The sequence below is a fragment of the Muntiacus reevesi genome, chromosome 8, assembly GCF_963930625.1.
Source record: "Muntiacus reevesi chromosome 8, mMunRee1.1, whole genome shotgun sequence".
Classification (NCBI taxonomy): domain Eukaryota; kingdom Metazoa; phylum Chordata; class Mammalia; order Artiodactyla; family Cervidae; genus Muntiacus; species Muntiacus reevesi.
In genome coordinates, this window is record NC_089256.1 from 12,798,177 (window position 1) to 12,823,390 (window position 25,214).

The 25,214-nt window shown below is 36.6% G+C and overlaps 1 protein-coding gene across 1 annotated transcript in view; it reads left to right on the top strand.

The window, feature by feature from the left end:
• Positions 1–25,214, top strand: part of STAG1 (STAG1 cohesin complex component) — a 497,553-nt gene that overhangs the window by 280,459 nt on the left and 191,880 nt on the right. Inside the window, exon 6 of the mRNA XM_065942227.1 lies at positions 1,254–1,330. Within this exon, the coding sequence (XP_065798299.1) occupies positions 1,254–1,330 (77 nt within the window). The remainder of the gene's footprint in view (positions 1–1,253; positions 1,331–25,214) is intronic.

Here is a 25,214-nt window from a genome sequence, read left to right on the forward strand (position 1 = left end):
TGACTTTATGGCTATTCATTGCTCCATGCTGTTTCATACAGTATATCTCAGAGACTCTTCCTGCCTCCATTCCTAATTGTGACTTCAGTTAGAGCTGATATTAATCACTTGCAAGGAGCCTGTCAGAAGTTATGGCTTAATTATTTTCCTACTGTTTATTGAGTATTATTCTTGTGATTTTTAAGTTGAATATTTTACATTTATGCAGTTGAGACTGAACCTCATTTAATTATTGAGCTTCCCAAGTGGCTCAGTAGTAAGAAATCCACTCCTGCCAATGCAGGAGATTCTGTTTGATCCCTGGGTCAGGAAGATCTCCTGGATCAGAAAATGGCAACCGACCCCAGTATTCTTGTCTGAGAAATCCCATGGACAGAGAAGCCTGGTGGGCTACAGTCCATGGGGTAGCAAGAGTCAGATATGGCTTTAGCGGCCAACACATTTATCCAACTAAAACAGAACCTACTTTATTATGTCAGAATTCTTTGTATCTAAGTAGATTTTGAACCTTGTTTCAGTTTTCTTTAAATTGTTATTTTTAACATAGATTTTCAATATAAACCACTCATTCTTATAAGAGTGATAATATTTACATAGCCATATTTGAGATAAAAGTAAAGTAAGGTAGAAGTATGAAGGAATGAGATGAAAAGGGGGTTACAGCTTTTTCATTATGTAGAAGTTCCTGGCATATTCAAAGAAAACAGGTTTGACTGAAAGTATAGTTAAATTAGAGAACAGTTCGTTTTAAATAATAGGAGAATATTCTGATGATTTAAAAAAAAACAGAGGGTACCTTGAAGGGATTAACATTCTCTATACTTGGATGTTTTTTGGACTAAGGCAGCCAGCTGGGAACTTCTTGACCCAGGGATCGAACCCCGGTCTCCTGCTTTGCGGGCCAACTCTCCATCATCTGCCACCAGAGAAGCCTCATATATCTGGTTATCATAAGTCTTCTTTAGGGCTCTCTGTACTATATAAATTCATTGTTTTCTTTGTCTTTTCCTTCTTCAGTACTTCTCTCAACATTTTACCTTAGAATTATCTAATTCATAGGTTATTCAGGTGTTTTTTTTTTAACATTTAAAGAATTTTTAAATTCTTATACAAGGGATTTCTTTGAAACAGAAGTTTGCGGAAGAAAGAAAAACCCAATCACTTTCATATAAAACTTTTCAAATAGTAGTCAAGTTAAATTTAACTTTTAGCATGGATAGGAAAAATTAACTATAGAATCTGTTGTTCCACAGGTACTGTGAGAATAGAGATGTTTCGAAATATGCAGAATGCAGAAATCATCAGAAAAATGACTGAAGAATTTGATGAGGTATAGCATTTCACTGTTTATACAAATTGCCTGCTTGTACTTGTAAATGGTGACTATGTTGATTATTTTAAGTTTTGTTTTGACTTGGTACTTAGTATAAGAGAAGTTATAGTATTTTCTCATTTATGTGATAATCCATGCTGTTAATTCCAAAATGAATCATCTTTGGAAATTTTATTACATTGCATGGAGATAGTAGCACTGAATAATGACTGATGGCTGATAATGATTGGAAAATTAATGGTATGAGGTATGAGTTGACTCTTGACATTCATTCTTGAAGACCATCTAAAATCCTGAATTTATAAATGCACCTCCAACAGCTTCATACTCTGTGGAATGCTAGTCCTCTTAAATATTTTAAAGAAAAAAGGGTTTGGAGGTCAAGGAAATGTCAGAAGGCTGGCTATTATACCTACCTTAGATCTTGTCAAAGCACATTGTCTTATTTAAGGTTATTAGAAATCCTAACAATGAAAAATTTCCTAAATTTAATCTGGAATTCCCCAAATTATTTCATATGGATCCCTGCCACTGACATGTGTCCCTCTGCCCTCCCCCGCCCCATTTCCATTTTCTGTGTGTGTGTATAGTACTTCCATTTGGAACACTCTACTTGAGATAATCTGATTTCTATTCAGAATACACGTTTTCTTTGCTAGTTTTCACGAGTTAATCATGCATGATTTTCCATTTTAAGACTTAAATATTCTCTCAAGTAGTTTTACACAGGTCATAAATGTTTATTTTTGAGACACTTTAACAATTTTATTTCTTTATTTATAGTGAACTAGTGAACTCAATTCATGTCAAGCTTTAGGCCAGCATCAGTTCCTGCTTTAACATTCTGCCTTTGGTATTATTTTCTATTTTCTTATAGGTATTCCTTTGTTTTGACCTTCAACACTAACCACAAAGATTGGTTTTCTTCTAAGTCCACTCTTTTAGTAAGATGGGTTTAGGTTTTTTATTAATAGTAGCAGTAGTATTTATTTTTAATTGAAACTAGTACTACAAATACATACTACTACAAATACATACTAAAGTAAATATTCAAGCATAGGCTGCTCAATGTGTTTTTCTCATCAGGTGTTCACCTTTAGCAGCAGTATCAAAATGTTTTCATGTGCATCTTTCTAGATAAACGTTCTGTCACTGGCTTTCAGACTATGTAGTCACAATTTATGGGACATACGGAAGACCTTGAATTGTATCCTGTGGACATAATATTTCAGAATCACTTGCCTATATTTCTGTAATCTCAAAAAGCTCTGAGTTCATAATCCAAACTCTCAGGTTTGGCTCTAAGGCCACTTGGCCTCAACTAACATGAGGCTGCTGCTGCTGCTAAGTCACTTCAGTTGTGTCTGACTCTGTGCGACCCCATAGACGGCAACCCATCAGGCTCCCCCATCCGTGGAATTCTCCAGGCAAGAACATGAGGCTATTATAGTCAATTTTTATTTCTCACAGTCAGTTTGAATATATATATATATGCATTGCTGCTAAATATTAATGTTCTTAACTGCAAAGTGCTACACCAGATTTTATTGGGGTATGATGAAATATAAGGTTATGCACCAAGTTCACTTTCAAAATTTAAAAACCCTAGATTCTGAAACATTTCTGTGGGGCTACTGTTCAGTAAAATATATTTTTTTGTTGTTGTTAATACATGAGTTTATATGTTAGAAATAGAAGCTAAAGCCAGGTAACATGCAGTTAAGGTGCAAGTAGTAGGTTTACTCACTAGCTACTGTTCTACCATGCGTGGCCTGCAATACAGGTGATTCAGATTGTAGATTTAGAAGTGGTATATGTCTTGGACCTTCCCAGGACTAACACATGATGGAATGATTATTAAGTATTTTAAGACAGTAGTTCCCAAACTACATTTAAGCTGCAAATTAATGTCTCACTGGGATACTGATGCCAGGCTCCCTTACACATGCCCTAGACATTTGATTAATTTGTAAGTCATGTGACCTTGGCATAGGGATTTTTTTAAAAAAAAAGCTCACCAGGTGATTTTAACATAGAACAACTATTGATTGAGAAATATTATTCTAAGGTAAGTAAAAAGAGGAATCCAAGATTTAAGTTAAAAGAACACTTTATATATGAAAACAGGCTGAGAGGAAAACAAAAATGAATACAGTGTAACAAATGAAATTATTCAGAATGCATGTTTCATATTCTTAAACATTTTGTCTGAATATTTGAGATTATTGACCTAATCAAAGACTTTTAAAAATCAGCATTCTGTTTGAACACAATTCTGTTCTAATATTATTTTGATTGTTATTAGAATATATTAACTTAAAGCAGAATTAGATATCTCCTAGGGCTATATAAAAGTAAATAAATATAATTGTGATGATTAGAAATTTTAATAAATATATTGTTTCAATTTTAAATATCTATATAATACTTTTAATTAGGTGGCTTAAAACAGTGTCATTTAAAAAATAGGATGCTTACTAATTTGCTTGAGATTTTCTTGTATAACCAATTTGAAAAATAAAAATTTGAACTCAGAATAATGAATAAATAAATAAACACATAAACAAATATACAAAATTTCCAGAGATGATTTTAGTGAACAAGATGTGCCAGACCTATTTGACAATGATAATTGTCTCCAAGTATGACAAGATTTAATGAAGCAAGAACAAGTGGAAATTCTGTTTAAAGGTGGTATTGTGTTTTGGAGGGACAGACTATGTATTTGCAAAAGCCATTGATGATGCAGAGTGGTAAGACTCATGAGCTCAGTACATAATAAGCATAAGTGGGAGTGAATCACACATTGTTCACTGTAATGAATTCAATGACATTATAATTCAGATGCAGATAACAAAAATTTTTATCTTCAGTTCTTTAGAAAGATATTAATCTTTTGCTACTTTTGTATATACTTGAGAATACATTTAAATGTTTGCACGTTATTAAATAAACAGTTTTTTTTTTCTTAAATACTGAATAGGTCATTTAATTCCTTGGGGGTGGAAGGAGGTTAGTTTTTAAATTATGATTTGTGATAAAATTCTGCAATATCTGATGAAAGGAGTCATTAGATCCCAAGATCCTAGAAAAATGCCTAGTTAGTAGAGAAAAGCCACTAAACTTCTGTTGAATAAATGACTGAATATGTTGCATTACATTGAAGTGAAGTAAATTAAAGGTGAAATGAGGTAGAAGTCATTTTAGTTGAAATTGTTTAAATTGAAAAAAGTTGTCAAAAGTACGTTTTTGCCTGAAAAAAATAGTATGCTGTAGCTTCTATTCCTTATTACAAACTAATCATACCCAGTTATTACATGACCTTTTTTGAAAGCCCTACAAATCTCTACCTGGCCAAAAGTCTTTTATAATTGTAATAACAACCTAATTTAGAAATATGTTAATTCCCAAAGCAGTCTATGACTCTTCAGGGTCAGTAGATATACTTGGTTCCTGGTGGAGTCAGTTGTCATGAGATAAAGCAAAATGTAACTGTATTTCTTCCTGAGATTATTAGATCTCCATATATAAATTCTTAGATATGGTTTCTCAAAGGGCAGTTTGTATAGTTTTCAAATATTTAAGTAAGCCTTCTTTGTTGGGGAATCTTTGCAACAGAACACATTTCATATTCAGCTGACCCTTGGACAACGTGGGTATTGGTTACTGTAATGCTCTGTAGCTGAAAATCGTCAGTATAACTTTTGACACTCCCAAAAGTTAACTACTAATACCTTACTGTTGACTGGAAACTTTACCAAGTAATATTAAGTCAGTTAACATGTATTTTGTGTTTTATGTGTAGTATATGCTATATTCTTATAATAAAGTAATCTAGAGAAAATAAAATGTTATTAAAATCATCAAAAGGGGAAAGTAAATTTATAGTTTTGTGTACCACGTTTATCATTACTGTAAGTTTGTCATCAGTTTACAAGGTTAGTCATCCATTAGTACCTATATCAGTATTGTCTTACATGATACAAAACACCATAGCAGGTCTTACATATATAGGTAACACTAGACGTCAAAAATGAAAAGATAAAGTGTATAATTCATATTGATTTATAATTATGATGATTTATGGGTGATGATGAAGAAGGCAGCAATATAGTTGCTTTTATATTAGCCTAGGCTAATAATATAACTGATAAAATTGTTTCACAGTAGCCTTGCCTTTACACTAATGAATGAATTGTTATAAAATTTTTACAGCATACAGTATTACTGTCATATTTATAATATGCTATTGGAAACATTTTTTAAAATCACGCTGATACATAGTTTCAGCTCATATATAGCTGATGCAAGGTGTGCTGATACATAGTTTCTCCAGCTATATGAGAGATAGTGTGTCATACTATATAGTAATGTAACTCTTTGAAAGCAAAGTTCTAGAACACTGTGTAAAAAGTATCACTCACCTTATGCTTGTCTTGCACACAAAACACAATTGAACACTTAAGGAATGATGATGGCACAAGAACTCATACAGTTCTTGCCATAAAAAGATAAAGATAGTGCTAAGGTGTGTCTTGACTCTTATGATCCTGTGAGCTGTAGCCTGCCAGGCTCCTCTGTCCATGGGACTCTCCAGGCAAGAATACTGGAGTGGGTTATGATTTCCTTCTCCAGGGGAACTTCCTGATCCAGGAATTGAACCCAGGTCTCCTGCATTGCAGGTGGATGCTTTACCTACTGAGCTATGTGGGACATTTTCCGTTGGAGACACACACATATACAACAGATAGATTTATTAAGTGTATGGCATGGTGACTATTTGCTGTTCCTTAAGTGGAAATGAATCATCATAAAAGTCTTTTTCCTCATTATCTTTACATTGAGTACGCTGAGGAAGAGGAGAGTTTGGTCTTGCTGTTTCAGAGATGGCAGATGTGGAAAAGGTGGAACAGTAGGCAGGAAAACAGGCATATTCAGTGTAATTTTATGCAAATACATCATAATTTCTGTCTGAATTTTGCTTTTTCATCTGTATAAAAATGATTCTATATAATACCAAAACTTCTTCCACCGTTCGCTTTAGTTTCAGTGCCCTATAATAAAAGGGTCCTTGTAAAAGAAGTTAAAGATAGTGTTTGAGTAAGATTGTCTAATGTTACTTGCTTTTTGGAATTGTCTCTTCTATGTGTTCTTCCTCATATTGTACAGTACTGTTTTGGAAGCGCTCATCTCTATCAAGTCATCTTCTCATAATTCCTTTGGTGTAGTGTTTGTTAGCTCTTGATTTCTCCAAGATTCGTATCTTAAAATGTTTCACCACACCCCACCTTTTATGCCATATTCATAGTCTCTTTCATGATTCCTTTGATAGGCTCTCTCCTAAGTCCTCTGAAGTCATGGAAAACATCTGGGCACAATTTATCTCCAGTGGAAATTCATTATTTCAGGCCTGATAGCTTTCATGACTTTTTCTGTAGCAACAATGGCAACTTCCGTGGTGAAGTTCTTCCAAACTTTCATGATGTTCTATCTTCCATAGTACAGAGACAATCGTTTCCATCGAATACTGTGTGTCATGAGGCCTTCATGTGAACATTTTATTCAGTGATCAGGCACAGTAAAGGACAGAAACAGTAAGGACCTAACAGAAGCAGAAGACATTAAGAAGAGATGGCAAGAATACACAGAAGAACTATACACAAAATGTCTTAATGATCCAGATAATTGCAATGATGTGGTCACTCTCTTGGAACCAGACATGTTGGAGTGTCAGGTCAAGTGGGCCTTAGGAAATAATTACTATGAACAAAGCTAGTGGAGGTGACGGAATTCCTCCTGAGCTATTTAAAATCCTGAGAGCTACACTCAGTATGTCAGCAGACTTTGAAAACTCAGCTGCAGGACTCGAAAAGGTCAGTTTTCATTCCAGTCCCAAAGAAAGGCAGTGCCAAACAATGTTCAAACTACCATTCATTTGTGCTCATTCCACGTGCTAGCAAGGTAATGCTCAAAATTCTTCAACCTAGGCTTCAGCAGTATGTGAACTTCCAAATGTACCAAGAACTTCCAAATATACAAGCTGGGTTTCGAAGAGGCAGAGGAACCAGAGATCAGATTGCCAACGTCCATTGGATCATAGAGAAAGCAAAGGAATTCCAGAAAAACTTGTGTTTCATTGATTAAGTGAAAGTCTTGGACTGTGTGATCATAACAAATTACCAAAATTTCTTCAAGAGATGGGAGTACTAGACCACTTTACCTGCCTCCTGAGAAACCTGTGTTCAAGTCAAGAAGCAACAGTTAGAACTGGACATGGAACAACTGCCTGGTTCAGAGTTGGGAAAGGAGTACAGCAGCAGCACTGTGTATTGTCAACCTGCTCATTTAACTTATGTGCAGAGTGTGTGCGCGTGCTGAGTCACTTCAGTGCAGCCCTGGCACTTTAATCCACCAGGCTTATCTCTCTGTGGGATTCTCCAGGCAGTACTGGAGTAGGTTGCCATTTTGTACTCCAGGGCATCTTCCCAACCCAGGGATCAAACCTGAGTCTCTTACATCTACCTGCATTGGCAGGCAACTTCTTTACCACTAGTGCCACCTGGGAAGCCCCTATATGCAGAATACATTATGTGAAATGCCAGGCTGGATGAATCACAAGTTAGAACCAGGGTTGCTGGGATAAATATCACTTTCAACCTCAAATATGCAGATAATGCCACTCCAAGGGCAGTAGTTGAAAAGGAACTATAGAATTTGACATGGGTGAAGGAGGAGAGTGAAAAAGCTGGCTTGAAACTCAACATTCAAAGACTAAGAAGACCATGGCATTGAGTCTCATCACTTTATGGCAAATAGAAGGGGAAAAAGTGGAAATAGTGACAGATTTTATTTTCTTGGGATCGAAAATCACTGTGGACAGTGACTGCAACCATGAAATTAAAAGATCCTTCTCTTTGGAAGGAAAGCTTATGAAAAACCTCGACCGCATGTTAAAAAGCTGAGACATCACTTTGCCGACAAAGGTACATACAGTGAAAGCTATGGTTTTTCCAGTAGTCATGTATGGATGTGAGAGCTGGACTGTCAAGAAGGCTGAACACCGAAGAATTGATGCTTTTGAATTGTGCTTTTGGAGAAGATTCTTGAGAGTCCCTTGGACTGCAGAGTCAACCCTAAAGGAAATAAACCCTGAATATTCATTGGAAGTTCTGATGCTGAAGCTCCAATACTTTGGCCATCTGATGTGAAGAACAAACTCACTGGAAAAGACCCTGGTGCTCGGAAAGATTGAAGGCAAAAGGAGAAGAGGGTGGCAGAGGATGAGATAGTTAGATAGCATCATGAACTCAATGGAAATTAATTTCAGCAGACTCCAGGAGATAGTGAAAGACAGGTGAGCTTGGCATGTTGTAGACCATGGGGCCGCAAAGGATCGCACATGACTTAGGAACTGAAGAGCAACAACTGTGACTTCCTCATCTAAAGACTGAATTAGAGATGTTTTATTTGAGAACAGTTTGATTACTTTGACACCTTCAGTGTTGAATTCATAGGGTTCTGGGTAATCAGGGGCATTGTTCATTATGAAAAGAATTTTAAAAGTCAGTCTCTTACTGGCAAGGTACTTCCTAACTTCAGCGACAAAGTATTAATGGAATCAGTTCAGAAAAAGGGTTCTCATTGTCCATGCATTCTTATTGTACAACCAAAAGTCTGGTAGCCAATGTTTATCTTTTCCACTTCAAGGCTGAGGAGTTTGTAGTTTTTTAGTTAAGAGGAGTCTTGATCATAAACCTGACTTCCGTGTGTACAAAAAGTAGAGTTAACCTATGCCTTCTTACCTTATGGCCTGGTGCTAACTTCTCTTTCTTACTAATAATGTTCTTTATGTTAATTTTTTCCCTGAAAAAATTTTTTTTCACAGAAGTGCACTTTTATCTGCATTAAAAACTTGTTCAGGCAGACTTACATACCACTGAGCATGTGCAGTTGTAAATAAACTTTGTCTTTTCTCCACTTAGTCTGTTGGTTGTCAGTTAATCTTCAGGCCCTCTCTACAGGATCCAAGCTGGAAGGGAAAAAAGTTTTTCCTTTCAGAAGTTTTGTTGACTAGGACAGGATGGTTGGAACTTTTTCTGCTCAGTCCAGAGACAGTAGCTGCAGCTGAGATCACTAGTCCAGCAAAGCTGAGCTACTCTCCTGCCACTGAGATGTGTAGGAACACACCCAGCTGTGAACAGCAAGGTGTCTCTCATGCTGGAGAGCAGTTTCTAGCACTGTTGACACTACGCAAGGGTCTGTGGCTCTTGCCAGTTCCTGCAGGTGCCCTGTCCTTGGCTGGCCAGGAGAGAAAACAGTATGGACGAGTAGAAGAACGTAAGCTCACTTCCTCCCATAAGAATATCAAAGTCACAACTAACTTCTGTATAGCCATAAATAAAAAAGACTGAAACCTTCCAAAAAGGTACTCTACATCCAAAGACAGGAAATCACGAGGTGATAGGTGGAGCACATTTGTGATATAATCAAAGCCTGTACATCTTGAGTGACCCAGAAACTGGAAAATAATTCCATCACAGAAATTTTCCCATGGGAGTGAGAGCTCTGAGCCCCACATTAGGCTCCCTAGCCTGTGGGTCTGACATCAGGATGAAGAGCCTCCAGAGCATTTATTTGGCTTCTGATCACAGGAGCTCCATAGGACTGGCGAAAACAGAGACTCCAGTCTTGGATGTTGAACATGAGGTTGTGTGAGTACCAGGACTCAGAGGGAAAGCAGTGACTTCATAGGAGCCTGGGCGGAATTAATCCTGCTCTTGGAGGGCTTCCTGGGAGGGAGAATGTGGCTGTGGCTCTCTATTAGGTCATAAAAGTTGGCAGTGAACATATCCATAAGAAATCATCTGAAAGTTGACATCTTGCTTGGGACATTAGCACGAATACCTGGCACCATCCAACAGCCTGTAGGTTCCAGTCCTGGAATACCTCAGACAAAGTAAGCAACAGGACTGGAAAACGGTCCCACCCGTCAATAAAGAGGCTGCCTAAAGACTTCCTGATCCCACAGCCACCTCTTGGCATACCTTTTGACAAAGCCCTGCCCACCAAACAGCCATAATTCAACTCTACCCACCATGCCCTCCCACCAGGAAAGTTCCACAAGCCTCTAGACCAGCCTCACCCACCAGGGAGAAGACAGCTGAAGCAAAAAACATATAGTCTTACACCCTGTGGAGCTGAGTCCACAAACACGTCAGAACTTACAATGGGACCAGCTGGTACCTGACTGTTGTGTTATGAGAGGGAATTGTACTGCTGTAACACATAGGACGTACTCAACAGAGGGCTTCTTTTTCAAAGTCAAGAATGATAGCTTTACACATACATAAAATAAAAATAGAACTTTATTTTTTTTTATTTTAGAACATTTATTATTATACAATCTTAGAAGTTGAAGATAGACTTCAAAAAAAAAAAAAGCCAATAAAATGCTCATAGTGTTCCATTATTTGTTAAAGCCATCTGGAATTTGAGTACATGAACTTTAGACAAAACGAGATGACAGAAGAACATGTTCCAGATAAAGGAACAAAATTAAGTCCCAAAACAACTAAATGATGTGGAGATAGGTAACTACATGAGAAAGAGTGCAGAGCAATGATTGGAAATGTGATGCATTTAGGGAGAGAATGGATACACAGAGCAGTAAGTTAAAAGAAGTTTTTAACAAGGATTAGAAAAATAAAGAATGCAGTATCTGGGGACTTCCTGGTGGTCCACTGGTGAAGAATCCTCCTGCCAGTGAACGGTACATGGGATTGATCCCTGATCCAGGAAGATCCCACTTGAAGTAGGACAACTTGGCCCATGTGTCAGCTACTGAGCCTGCGTGCTGCAGCTACTGAAGCCCATGCACCCTAGAGACCATGCTCTGCAACAAGAGAAGCTACCACTGCAATGAGAAGCTTACACACTGAAACCAGAAAGCAGCCGTAAGTAGAAAAGCCTGTACATAGCAGTGAAGACCCAGTGCAGCCAAAAATCAAATAAATAAAAAATTTAGAAAGAGAATAGAAAAACTGGTATGAAACATACAGTGGAAGGAAGCATTAAATGAATAAAGCAGAAGACCAAATAAGTGTACTGGTAGGCAGAGTAGTGTATATCACCATTGTGGTTTAGAATAAAGGAAAAAGAATGGAAAGAAACAATAGTATTGTTTTTTCTTTTTTTGTTGAAGGATAATTGCTTTATAGAATTTTCTTGTTTTCTGTCAAACTTCAAAATGAATCAGCCATAGGTGTACACATATACCCTCTTTTCAATCTCCCTCCCCATCCCACCCTTCTAGGTTGATACAGAGCCCCTGTTTGAGTTTCCTGAGCCGTACAGCAAATTCCTGTTGGCTATCTATTTTACATATTGTAATGTAAGTTTCCATGTTACTCTTTCCATACATCTCACCCTCTCCTGCCCTCTCCCCGTGTCCATATGTGAATTCTCTATATCTGTTTCTCCAGTGCTGCCCTGTAAATAAATTCTGCAGTACCAGTTTCCTAGATTCCATCTATGTGCATTAGAATATGATATTTATCTTTCTCTTTCTGACTCACTTCACTCTGTATACTAGGTTCTAGGTTCATCCACCTCATGAGAACTAAGTCAAATGTGTTCCTTTTTATGACTGAGTAATATTCCATTGTTTCTCTGTACCACACTTCTTATCCATTCATCTCTTGATGGACATCTAGGTTGCTTCCATATTCTAGCTATTTTAAATAGTGCTGCAATGAACAGTGGGATACATGTGCCTTTTCAATTTTGGTTTCCTCAGGCTATATGCCTAGGAGTGAGACTGCTGGGTCATATGGTGGTTTTATTCCTAGTTTCTTAAGGAATTTCAATACCGTCTTCCACAGTGGCTGTATCAATTTCATTCCCGTGAACAGTGCAGGAGCATTTCCTTTTCCCCACACCCTTTCCAGCATTTATTGTTTGTACACTTTTTGATGAGGGCCATTCTGACTGCTGTAAGATGATAATCTCATTGTGGTTTTGATTTGCATTTCTCTAACAGTGAGCTGTGTTGAGCATCTTTTCATGTGTTTGTTAGCCGTTGGTATATCTTCCTTGGAGAAATGCCTGTTTAGGTCTTTTTCCCACTTTTTGATTGGGTTCTTTTTCTGGCATTGAGTTGTATGAGCTGCTTGTATATTTTGGAAATTCATCCTTTGTCAGTTGTTTCATTTGCTATTATTTTCTGCCATTCTGAGGGTTGTCTTTTCATCTTCCTTATACTTTCCTTTGCTGTGTAAAAGCTTTTAAGTTTAATCAGGTCCCACTTGTTTACCTTTGTTTTTATTTCCGTTAACCTAAGAGGTGGATCATAGAGGATCTTGCTTTGATTTATGTCATTCAGTGTTCTGCCTATGTTTTCCTCTAAGAATTTTATAGTTTCTGATCTTATATTTAGGTCTTTAATTCATTCTGAGTTTATCTTTCTGTATGGTGTTAGGAAGTGTTCTAATTTCATTCTTTTATATGTAGCTGTCCAGTTTTCCCAACACCATTTATTGAAGAGGCTGTCTTTGCTCCATTGTATATTCATTTGTCAAAAATAAGGTACCCATAGGTGCATGGGTTTATTTCAGGGCTTTCTACCTTGTTCCATTGCTCTGTATTTCTGTTTTTGTGCCAGTAGCATACTATCTTGATGACTGTAGCTTTGTAGTATAATCTGAAGTCAGGAAGGTTGATTCCTCCAGCTACATTCTTTTCTCTCAAGACTGCCTTGGCTATTTGGGGTCTTTGTGTCTCCATATGAATTGTGAAATTCTTTGTTCTAGTTCTGTGCAAAATGCCATTGGGTGGAGAGGGAGGTGGGAGGGGGAATCAGGATGGGGAATACATGTAAATCCATGGCTGATTCATGTCAATGTATGACAAAAACCACTACAATATTTTAAAGTAATTAGCCTCCAACTAATAAAAATAAATGGAAAAAAAATGCCATTGGTAATTTGATAAGGGGTCACATTGCATCTGTAGATTACATTTGGTAGTATAGTCATTTTCACAATATTGACTCTTCCTACCCCGGAACATGGAATCTCTCTCCATCGGTTTATGTCATCTTTGATTTCTTTCATCAGTGTCTTATAATTTTCTGTGTGCAGTTCTTTTGTCTCCTTAAGTAAGTTTATTCCTGGATATTTAATTCTTTTTGTTTCAGTAGGAATGGGATTGATTCCTTAATTTGTCTTTCTTATTTTTTTATTATTAGTATATAGAAATGCAAGTGATTTCTGTGTATTGATTTTGTTTCCTGCAACTTTGCTAAATTCACTGATGAGCTCTAGTAATTTTCTGATACTGTCTTTAGGGTTTTCTATGTACAGTTACATGTCATCTGCATACAGTGAGTTCTTATTCTTTTCTGATCTGGATTCCTTTTATTTCTTTTTCTTCTCTGATTGCTGTAGATAGGACTTCCAGAAATATGTTGAATAATAGTAGTAAAAGTGGACACCCATGTCTTGTTCCTATTCTTAAGAGGAATGCTTCTTTCAGTTTTTCAACATTGAGAATAATGTTGCTGTAGGCTTCTTACATATGGCCTTTACTTTGTTGAGGTGGGTTACTTCTATGCCCATTTTTTGAAAAGTTTTAATCATAAATGGATGCTGAATTTTTTCAAAGATTTTTTCAGCATCTATTGAGATGATCATATTGTTTTTATTTTCAATTTGTTAATATGCTGTATCACATTGATTGATTTGCTTTTATTGAAGAATCCTTATATCCCCAGAATAAACCCGACTTGATCATTGTATATGAGCTTTTTGATGTGTTGCTGAATTCTGTTTGCTAAACTTTTGCTGAAGATTTTTGCATCTATGTTCATCAGTGATATTGGCCAGTAGTTTTCTTTTTTTGTGTTGTCTTTGTCTGATTTTGGTATCAGGGTAATGGTGGCCTCATAGAATGAGATTGGAAGTATTCCTTCCTTTGCAATTTTTTGAAAGAGTTTTAGAAGGATAGGCATTAGCTTTTCTCTAAATGTTTGATAGAATTCTCCTGTGAAACCATCTGGTCCTAGGCTTTTGTTTATTGGGAGATTTTTGATGAAAGCTGAAATTTCAGTGCTTGTAATAGTGTTGTTTATAATTTCTGTTTCTTCCAGGTTCAGTCTTGGAAGATTGAACTTTTCTAAGAATCTGTTCACTTCTTCCATATTATCCATTTTATTGCCATATATTGCTCATAATAGTCTCTTATAATCCTTTGTGTTTCTACATTGTCTTTTGTAACCTCTCCTTTTTCATTTCTAATATTGTTAATTTGATTGTTCTTTTTTTCTTGATGAGTCTGGCTAAAGGTTTGTTAATTCTGTTTACTTTGTCAAAGAATCATCTTTTAGTTTTATTAATCTTTGCTATTGTTTCTTTCATTGCCTTTTCATTTATTTCTGCTAGGATCTTTATGATTTCTTTCCTTCCACTAATTTTGGGGGTTTTTTGTTCTTCTTTCTCCAGTTGTTTTAGGTGTAAAGTTAGCTTGTCTATTCGATGTTTTTATTGTTTCTTGAGGAGCTTACCAGGAGCCTACCAGGCTCCTCCGTCCATGGGATTTTCCAGGAAAGACTACTGGAGTGAATTGCCATTGCCTTCTCTGCCATTGGTGTGAGTGGGGTGTTAAATTCTCCTACTATTATTGTGCTACTGTTCATTTCCCCTTTTATGTCTGTTAGTGTTTGTCTTATGTATTGAGGTGCTCCTATGTTGGGTGCATAGATATTTACCATTGTTATGTCTTCCTCTTAGGTTGATCCCTTGATCACTGTGTAGTGTCCTTGCTTATGTCTTGTAATATTCTTTATTTTACGGTCTAATTTGTCTGATATGAAGATTGCTACTCCAGCTTACTTTTGCTTCCCATTTGCATGGAATATTTTTTTTTCCATCTTCTCACTTTTAGTCTATATGTGTCTTTAGGTCTGAAGTGAGTTTTTGTAGACAGCATATATATGGGTCTTGTTTTTGTATCCATTCACGCTATCTGTGTCTTTTGTTTGGAGCCTTTAATACATTTATATTTAAAGTAATTATTGATATCTCCTATTGCCATTTTTTAAATTGTTTGAGGTTGATTTTGTAGATCTTTTCTCTTTTGTATTTTGTAACTATATAAGTCCCTTTAATATTTGTTATAAAGGTGGCTTAGTGGTACTGAATTCTCTCAACTCTTACTTCTCTGGAAAGCTTTTATTTCTCCAATTTCGAATGAAATCCTTGCCGGGTAGAATAATCTTGGTTACAGATTTTTCCCTTTCAGAACTTTAAATATATCCTGCCATTCCCTTCTGGCCTGCAGAGTTTCTGCTGAAAGATCAGCTGTTAAGCGTGTGGGGTTTCCAGTTGTATGTCACTGGTTGCTTCTCCTTTGCTTCCCTTCATATTGTTTCCTTGTGTTTAGTCTTGGTTAGTTTGTTTAGTATGTGTCTTGTCATGTTTCTCCTTTGGTTTATCCTTTATGGGACTCTTTGTGCCTCCTGGACTTGATTGACTGTTTCCTTTTCCATGCTGGGGAAATTTTGAACTATAATCCCTTCAAAAATCTTCTCATACTATTTATTTTTCTCTCCTTCTTCTGGGACCCCTGCAGTTCGAATGTTGGTGTGTTTGATATAGTCTTAGAGGTCTCTGAGATTGATCCTCAGTTCTTTTCATTTTTTTTTTTTTTTTTTTTTTTACTTTAGGCTGCTCTTCAGAAGTTATTTCCACCATTTTATCTTCCAGCTCACTGATTCGTTCTTCTGCTTCAGGTATTCTGCTGTGACTTCCTTCTAGAGTATTTTTAATTTCAGTAATTGTGTTGTTTCTCTCTGCATGTTTATTCTTTAATTTTTCTAGGTCTTTGTTAATTGATTCTTGCAAGTTTTCCATTTTCTTTTCAAGGTTTTTTTTTTTAAATCTTTCCTATCATTATTCTGAATTCTTTTTCAGATAGCTTGCCTGTTTCCTCATTTATTTTGACTTCTGTGTTTCTAGTTTGTTCCTTCATTTGTATAGTATTTCTCTGCCATTTCATTTTTTTTTTTAACTTACTGTGTTTGAGGTCTTCTTTTTTCATGCTTGAAGGTTGAATTCTTTCTTCCTTTTGGTTTCTGCCCTCCTAAGGCTGATCATTGATTCCTGTAAGCTTTGTATAGAGCAAGATTTGTGCTGAGTTTTTGTTTGTTTCTTTTTCCTCTGATGGACACGGCTGAGTGAGACGGTAATCATCTCTGCTGATTACTCGGTTTGTATTTTTGTTTTCTTTGTTGTTTAGATGAGGCGTACCACACAGGGTGCTACTGGTGGTTGCGTGATGCCTTGTCTTGTATTCAGGTTGTTTCCTTTGTATGTTCAGTTCAGTTCAGTTTAATCGCTCAATCGTGTCCAGCTCTTTACGACCCCATGAACCACGCCAGGCCGCCCTGTCCATCACCAACTCCTGGAGTTCAACCACAGTCATGTCCATTGAGTTGGTGATACCATCCAACCATCTCATCCTCTGTCATCGCCTTCTCATCCTGCCCTCAATCTTTCCCAGCATCAGGGTCTTTTCAAATTAGTCAGTTATTTCCATCAGGTGGCCAGAGTATTGGAGTTTCAGCTTCAACATCAGTCCTTCCAATGAATATCCAAGACTCATCTCCTTTAGGATGGACTGGTTGGATCTCCCTGCAGTCCAAGGGACTCTCAAGAGTCTTCTCCAACACCACAGTTCAAAAGCATCAATTCTTCTGAACTTAGCTTACTTTATAGTCCACCTCTCACATCCATACATGACTACTGAAAAAACCATAGCCTTAACTTGACGGACCTTTGCTGGCAAAGTAATGTCTCTGCTTTTTAATATGCTATCTCAATTGGTCATAACTTTACTTCCAAGGAGTAAGTGTCTTTGAATTTCATGGCTACAGTCACCATCTGCAGTGATTTTGGAGCCCCCCCAACATAAAGTCTGCCACTCTTTCCCCATCTATTTGCCATGAAGTGATGGGACTGAATGCAATGATCTTAGTTTTCTGGATGTTGAGCTTTAAGCCAAGTTTTTCACTCTCCTCTTTCACTTTGATCAGGAGGCTCTTTAGTTCTTCTCCACTTTCTGCCGTAACAGTGGTGTCATCTGCATATCTGAGGTTATTGATATTTCTCCCTGAAGTCTTGATTTCAGCTTGTGCTTCATTCAGCCTGGTATTTTGCATGATGTACTGTGCATATGTTAAGTAAGCCGAGTGACAGTATACAGCCTTGACGTACTCCTTTTCCTATTTGGAAGCATTCTGTTGTTCTGTGTCTAGTTCTAACTGTTGCTTCCTGACCTGCATACAGGTTTCTCAAGAGGCAGGTCAGGTGGTCTGTTATGCCTATCTCTTTCAGAATTTTCCACAGTTTATTGTGATCCACACAGTCAAATGCTTTGGCGTAGTCAATAAAGCAGAAATAGATGTTTTTTCTGGAATTCACTTGCTTTTCCTATGATTCAGCAGATGTTGGCAATTTGATCTCTGGTTCCTCTACCTTTTCTAAAACGAGCTCGAACATCTGGAAGTTCACGGTTCTTGTATTGTTGAAGCCTGGCTTGGAGAATTTTTAGCACTACTTTACTAGCATGAAATGAGTGCAATTGTACCATAGTTTGAGCATTCTTTGGCATGGCCTTTCTTTGGGATTAGAATGAAAACTGGCCTTTTCCAGTCCTGTGGCCACTGCTGAGTTTTCCAAATTTGCTGACATATTGAGTGCATCACTTTCACAGCGTTATCTTTTAGGATTTGAAATAGCTCAACTGGAATTCCATCACCTCCACTAGCTTTGTTTGTAGTGATGCTTCCTAAGGCCCACTTGAGTTCACATTCCTGGATGTCTGGCTCTAGGTGAGTGATCACACCATCATGATTATCTGGGTCGTGAAGATCTTTTTTGTACACTTCCTGTGTTTTCTTGCCACCTCTTCTTAGTATCTTCTGCTTCTGTTTGGTCCATTCTATTTCTGTCCTTTATTGAGCCCATCTGTGCATGAAATGTTCCCTTGGTATCTCTAATTTTCTTGAAGAGGTCTCTGGTCTTTCCCATTGTATTGTTTTCTTCTATTTCTTTGCATTGATTGCTGAGGAAGGCTTTCTTATATCTCCTTGCTGTTCTTTGGAACTCTGCATTCAAATGGGTATATCTTTCCTTTTCTCCTTTGCTTTTCACTACTCTTCTTTTCACAACTATTTGTAAGGCCTCCTCAGACAGCCATTTTGCTTTTTTGCTTTTTCTTGGATATGGTCTTGCTCCCCCAATCCTGTACAATGTCATGAACCTCTGTCCATAGTTCATCAGGCACTCTGTCCATCAGATCTAGTCCCTTAAATCTATTTCTCACTTCCACTGTATAGTCATAAGGGATTTAATTTAGGTCATACCTGAGTAGTCTAGTGGTTTTCCCCGCTTTCTTCAATTTAAGTCTGAACTGGACAAGAAGGAGTTCATAATTTGAGCCACAGTCAGCTCCCGGTCTTGTTTTTCCTGACTGTATCGAGCTTCTCCATCTTTGATACTCCGTATGGTTAGTTTTCTGGTAGTCTGGGATCTTGGAGTCAGTGCTCCGACTCCAAAGCTTCCGGTCTTCATCCCCGCAACCCTCCTGTAAGGGTGAGAGAGACAGTGATCTCAAAGGGTACAGATTGTTGATCATGTTTGTCTCGCTGTCCCATAGACAGTTAGCAGTTTGCTTCAATCTCATTTCCCCATTGTCAGAAACAAAATCTGCAGGTGCTCATACCCATATGCTGCCCTCCCTCGAAACAAGAGTATTTTAGGTGACCTTTTGGACTGTGTCAAATGCATTTGCATTGTAGGAGTCCTAATAAGAGAAGGGAGAGAAAGAGCCTGAGAAGACATTTGATGAGGTCATAGCTTAACATATCTGTAGCATGGAAAAGTAAACAGTAACTAAGTTTACTAAATACAGAAAGTAGCATATGGGATGAAACCAAGGAGGAACATACCAAGACTCACAGTATCAAATTGAGAAAAAGATAAAGAGATAATATTAAAAAAAAAAGGGGGGGGGGAACCACGAATAACATACAAGGAAATCCCCATAGTGTTATCAGCTGAATTATTAGCAGAAACCTTGTGACCAGAAAGGGTTGGCATAGTACATTTAAAATGAGGAATGGGAAAAGCCTACAACCAAGAATTCAGTATCCAACAGGTCTCTTGTTTAGATTCATTGAAGAAATCAAAAGCTTTACAGACAAAGAAAAGCTATGAGAATCCAGCCACCAAAGCAGCTATACAGCAAATGCTAACGGAAATTCTATAGGTAGAGAGGCCCACTTTTAGAAGGAGGAAAATTACAAAGCAGGTAGGTTCACCAGGAAAGGCAAACATTCAATAAAGATAGGAAATCACACATGCACATAAATGGTATCTATACCAATAATTGTGAAAGGAGGAGTGTATAAATGCAGGATATTTCAAATGCATTTAAAATCTAGAGATCAAAAACTGAAAACATTCATGTGTATGTACAGACTGCTAATGTCAAACACTCATGGTGACTGCAGTGGAAAAAGCTATAATAGATATACACACAAATACGACAATAGAATCCAAACACAGCACTAAAGAAAATCATCAGATCATAAGAGAAGTGAACAGAAGATGAACAGAGTAAAAAAGCTATAAAAATAAATCCAAAATTATTAAAAATAACAGTAAGAACATACATATTGAAAATTGCCTTAAATTTAAATGGATTAATTTCTTCAGCCAAAAGACATAGACTGGCTGAATGAATATAAAAAAAGACCTGTATATATGCTGTCAACAAGAGACCCCGTTTAGATCTATAGTTATATACAGAATGAAAGGGAGAAGGTAGAAGAAGGTATTTCATGCAAATGGAAGTCAAAATGAAGCCGGAAGTAACAATACTCATATCTGACAATATAAACTAAAAAAAAAAGAATAAAAGCACCTCAGTGTATAAGGCAAATGTTAATGGACATAAAATGAGAAATCCCCTATAACACAATATTAAGGCTTCCTTTAACATTTCACATACATCAATGAACAGATCATCTGGATAGAAAAGAAGGAAACACAGACTTGAAATGATGCATTAGACCAAATGGACTTAATTGATATTCATAGAGAATTCCATCCTGATGCTACAGAGTGCAGATTCTTTTCAAGTATACATGCAACATTCACCAGGATAGATTACATGCTCGGGTATAATGCAAACTTCAGTAAATTTAAGAGTGTTGAAATTGTCTGAAGCACCCTTTCGAATCACAACACAAGGCTAGAAATTAACTACAGGAAAAAAAAACTGTGCACATGGCACGAACACATGGAGACTTCACGTATTCTAGGAAACAACCAATGGATCATTGAAGAAGTCAAAGAGGAAATCAGTAAAGACCTAGCAACAAGTGAAAATGAAAAGATGAAGACTCAAAATCAATGGGATGCAGCAAAAGCAATTCTGTGAGGAAAGTTTATAGTAATACATTCTTACTTTAGGAAAGAAGAACAGTCTCAAATAAACATCCTACCTATTCACAAGGAAAACCCCAAGTTCGTAGATGGAAAGAATACACAAACATCAAAGTAGAAATGAATGCAACAAAGACTTAAAAAGCAATAGAAAGGATCAGTGTAACTAAAAGTTAATTCCTTGGAAGATTGAAAGATTTAAAGAATGGTAAAACTTTAGCCAGATTCATCAAGAAAAAAAAGGGAAAGGGCCCAAATCAATAAAATTAGAAATTATAAAGAAAAGTTAAAACTGACATCACAGAAATAGAAAGGACCTCAAGAGAGTACTTTGAACAGCTGTATGCCAATAAAATGGACAATCTGTAAGAAGTGGAAAAATTCTTAGAAATTTACAATCTCCTAAGCTGGAACTAGGAAGAAATAGAAAACAAGAATAGGACAGTTGTCAGTACTGAAATTGAATGTGAGACTAAAAAACTTCCACCAAACCAAAGTAACCAGATAATTTCACAGGTGAATTCTATCAGATATTTAGAAGACAATTAAAGCACTTATCCTTTATAAAACTATTTCTAAAAATTGCAGGGGAAAGAGCATGTCCAAAGTCATTCTGTGGGGCCAAATCAGTGTGATATCCATATGATATACAAAAAAAAAAAAATTATGTATATATATATATATATATATATATGTATATATCACAGGCCAATTTCACTGATGCACATAGGTACAAAGTTCTTCAAGAAAATACAAGCAAATCAAATATGGTATAAAGAGCATAAACTGTGATCAGGTGCGATTTATCTCAGAAATGCAAGGACTTTCATATATCTGCAAATCAGTAAATGTGATACATTGCGTTAGCAAATTGGAAAATAAAAACCCTGTGGTCCTCTTAACTGATGCAGAAAAATGCTTTTCATAAAATTCAACATCCATTTATAGTTTAAAAAAAATTTTCAAGAAAGCAGACAGATAGAGAACAGAGCTCAATATAATAGAAGCCATATGTGAACAAATGCATAGCTACCATCATACTCAGTGGTGAAAAGCTGAAAAGATTTCCTCTAAGATCAGTAACAAGATAAGGTTGTCTGCTCTGACACTTTAGGAAGTCCTAGTCAAGGTAGTAAGAGAAATAAAAAGAATCCAAATTGATAAAGAAAACATAATACTTTTATTGTTTGCAGATGACACTGCCTGTAGAAAATCCTAAATATAGGACTAGAATTCTGCTGAAACCCATCAGTGAATTTTGTAAAGTTAAAGTGTGTGAAATTAATACACAGAAATCTGTTCTATTTCTGTACAATAACAATGGTAATTCAGAAAGTTAAGTGAAAGAAAAATCCCATTTAGCATTGTATCAGAGGGAAAAAAATACCTAGGAGTAATCCTAGAAAAGGAGGTAAACGACATATACTCTAAACACTATAAAATGCTGAAAGAAACTGAAGATGATGCAAGTAGATGGGAAGATATACTATATTTTTGGATTGGCAGAATCAACATTGTCAAAAGGACTGTTCTGCTGAAGACAATCTACAGACTCAGTGCAGTTCCTGTCAAATTGCCAGTGGCACTTTTCACAGAACTAGACTTTTCACAGAGTTTGTGTAGCCAAAGCAATGTTAAGAAAGAAAACTGACTATTACTTGGAGCCCCTGGATCAGACATCCTCACTATGAGGATTAGGCGAATATGTTGCCTCACCAATTTAGGGACAATGCCCCTTGTCAGCTCGGAAGCAGTTATGGAATGAGAACGACGTCCCTTTTCCCTAGGCAGCATAATTCTCCTAAAAGAAAAGGGGGGAGTGAGAGAGTCATTTCCTAGGCAGGTTGATAAGAAGTCTAGGGGTCCCCAAGGAGAGAGAGGTCTGGGATATTCAAGGAGGAAGAAAGGACAAATTTTTTTACTTTTTTCCTCTACATTCCTTAGGATTATATAACAATAATGTATCCTGCCTGAGCACAGTCCTTGGATTAAACCCTCTGGCTAATTCTCTTATCTTAAAATGTAAATTATGGGAGTAGGTCTGGTCTTTACAAGGATGTATCCTGCCTGAGGACAGTCTTTGGATTAAACCCTCTGGCTAATTCTGTTATCTTAAAATGCAAATTATGGGAGTAGGTCTGGTCTTTACAAGGATGTATCCTGCCTGAGGACAGTCTCTGGATTAAACCTTCTGGCCAAGTCTGTTATCTTAAAATGTAAATTATGGGAGTGGGTCTGGTGAGGTCTTTACAACCTCCAGACATTCTTTGGATTCATTGGAGAGTATATAACTCCATTGCTAACACTAGCAAAGGGGTACTCTTTTGCCCCCTTCTGATGCCTAAGTCAAAAACTTTCTCTCTCTTCTTTATACTTTAATAAAACTTTATTACACACACACACAAAAGAGAAAGAAAACTGATGATGGAGAAAGCAGGCACCCCGTGTTCAGACTATATCACAAAGCTACAGTCATCAAGATGGTATGGTACTGGCACAAATAGACATACAGAACATGATACAGAACTCAGAAATAAAACCATGTACCTGTGGTCAATTAACCTACAACAAATGATGTAGGAATACACAATGGAGGGTAGAGAAATCTCTTCAGTAAGTGGTGCTGGGAAACCTAAAAACTACATGTAAAAAAATAAGATTAGAACTTTCTTTCACACCATGCACAAAAACAAACTCAAAATGGATTAGACCAAACATAAAGACTAGATAGTATAAAACTCCTGTATGAAAACAGAACATTCTTTAACATAAATCATGGGAATATCTTTTTGGATCCATCTCCTAGAGTCGTGGAAACATAAACAAATTTAAAAATGGGACATAATTAAAAAACAAAAAGATAACCTATAGAATAGAATATATTTGCAAATGATGCAACTGGAATGGGAGTAATCTCTGAAATAATGCAAAGAGGTTATGCAACTCAACATCAAAAAAGCAAGCAAATAAAAAATGGGCAGAAGAGATAGAGAAGCATACAGATTACCAACAGGCACACAAAAAGATGTTCAACATTACTAGCTATTAGAGAAGTGCAAACCAAAACTATAATAAGATACCACCTCATACCAGTCAGAATGACCTACATCAAAAAGTCTATAAATAATAAATGCTAGAGAAGGTATGGAGAAAAGGGAACCCTCCTACATTGTTGATAGTAATATACATTGGGACAGCCACTTTGAAGAACATTATGGAGGTTCTTTAAAATAGTACAAATGGAGCTACCATATGATCCTGCAGTCCCACTCCTGGTCATGTGAATAAAAACATATTCCGAAACAGGGCATAGTTGGAAAAGATACATACACCACAATGTGCACAGCAGCGCTGTTTATAACAGCCACGGAGTGGGAGCTTCGTGAGTGTCCACTGACAGATGAATGGGTAAAGCAGAGTGCTGTGTGTGTGTGTGTTTGCAGTGAAACATTGCTTAGCCCTTAAAAGAAAAAGAAGAAGAGTGAAATCTCACTTACAGCAATGTGGTTGCACCTAGGAGATTATCATACTAAGTGATGTAAGTCAGAGAAAGACAAATATCATATATCATTTATAAGTGAAGTTTAATAAAAGTGATACAAATGAACTTATGTAGAAAACAAATACACTTATAGATATAGAAAGCAAATTTTTGGTTTACTAAAGGGCACAAGGGGTTTGGTTCCAAAATACACACAGTACTATATATAAAATAAATAAGCAGCAAGTACCTAAGAGTTATAGCACAGGAAGCTAGACTCAGTATCTTGTAATAATATATAATGGAAGAGAATGTAAAAAAAGAAATATATATACATACACATACATATGTACACACCTAAATAACTTTGGTGTACACTTGAAACAAATACAACATTGTAAATCAACTGTATTTCAATAAAAGTTGAAAAAAAATTTTAAGGCAGTTGTCCTTTTTCCTTAGTGATTGTCTTAATGAAGACTTGGAATTTGTCTGCTGCCTCTTGGTCAGCAGAATTTTCTTTGCCTGTTATCTTGATGTTTGTTAAAGCAAACACTTTTTCTAAAATTATCAAACAGTCCTTTTCAAGCTTTAAATTCTCCAGCTTTAGATGTTTCACCTTTCTTTCGCTTTGTGTTTTCATATAATTGACTACATTTTCCCCACTTACATTAGAAGTCATAGGTATACCTTTCTGGAAGCAGTCCTATACCAATATAAGAGCTACATTCAATATGAAATAAAAAGATGATATGAAAAGTGCAAGGTTTTCATACCTTCTGATGTAGCTACAGTGATCTTTCATGAATTTCCTTTTCTTTTTAAATGGTCTTCATGCTGGATTTCATTTATTTTGAAATGGTGGGCAGCCACAGCTGCAGACCTCAGTCTTTCG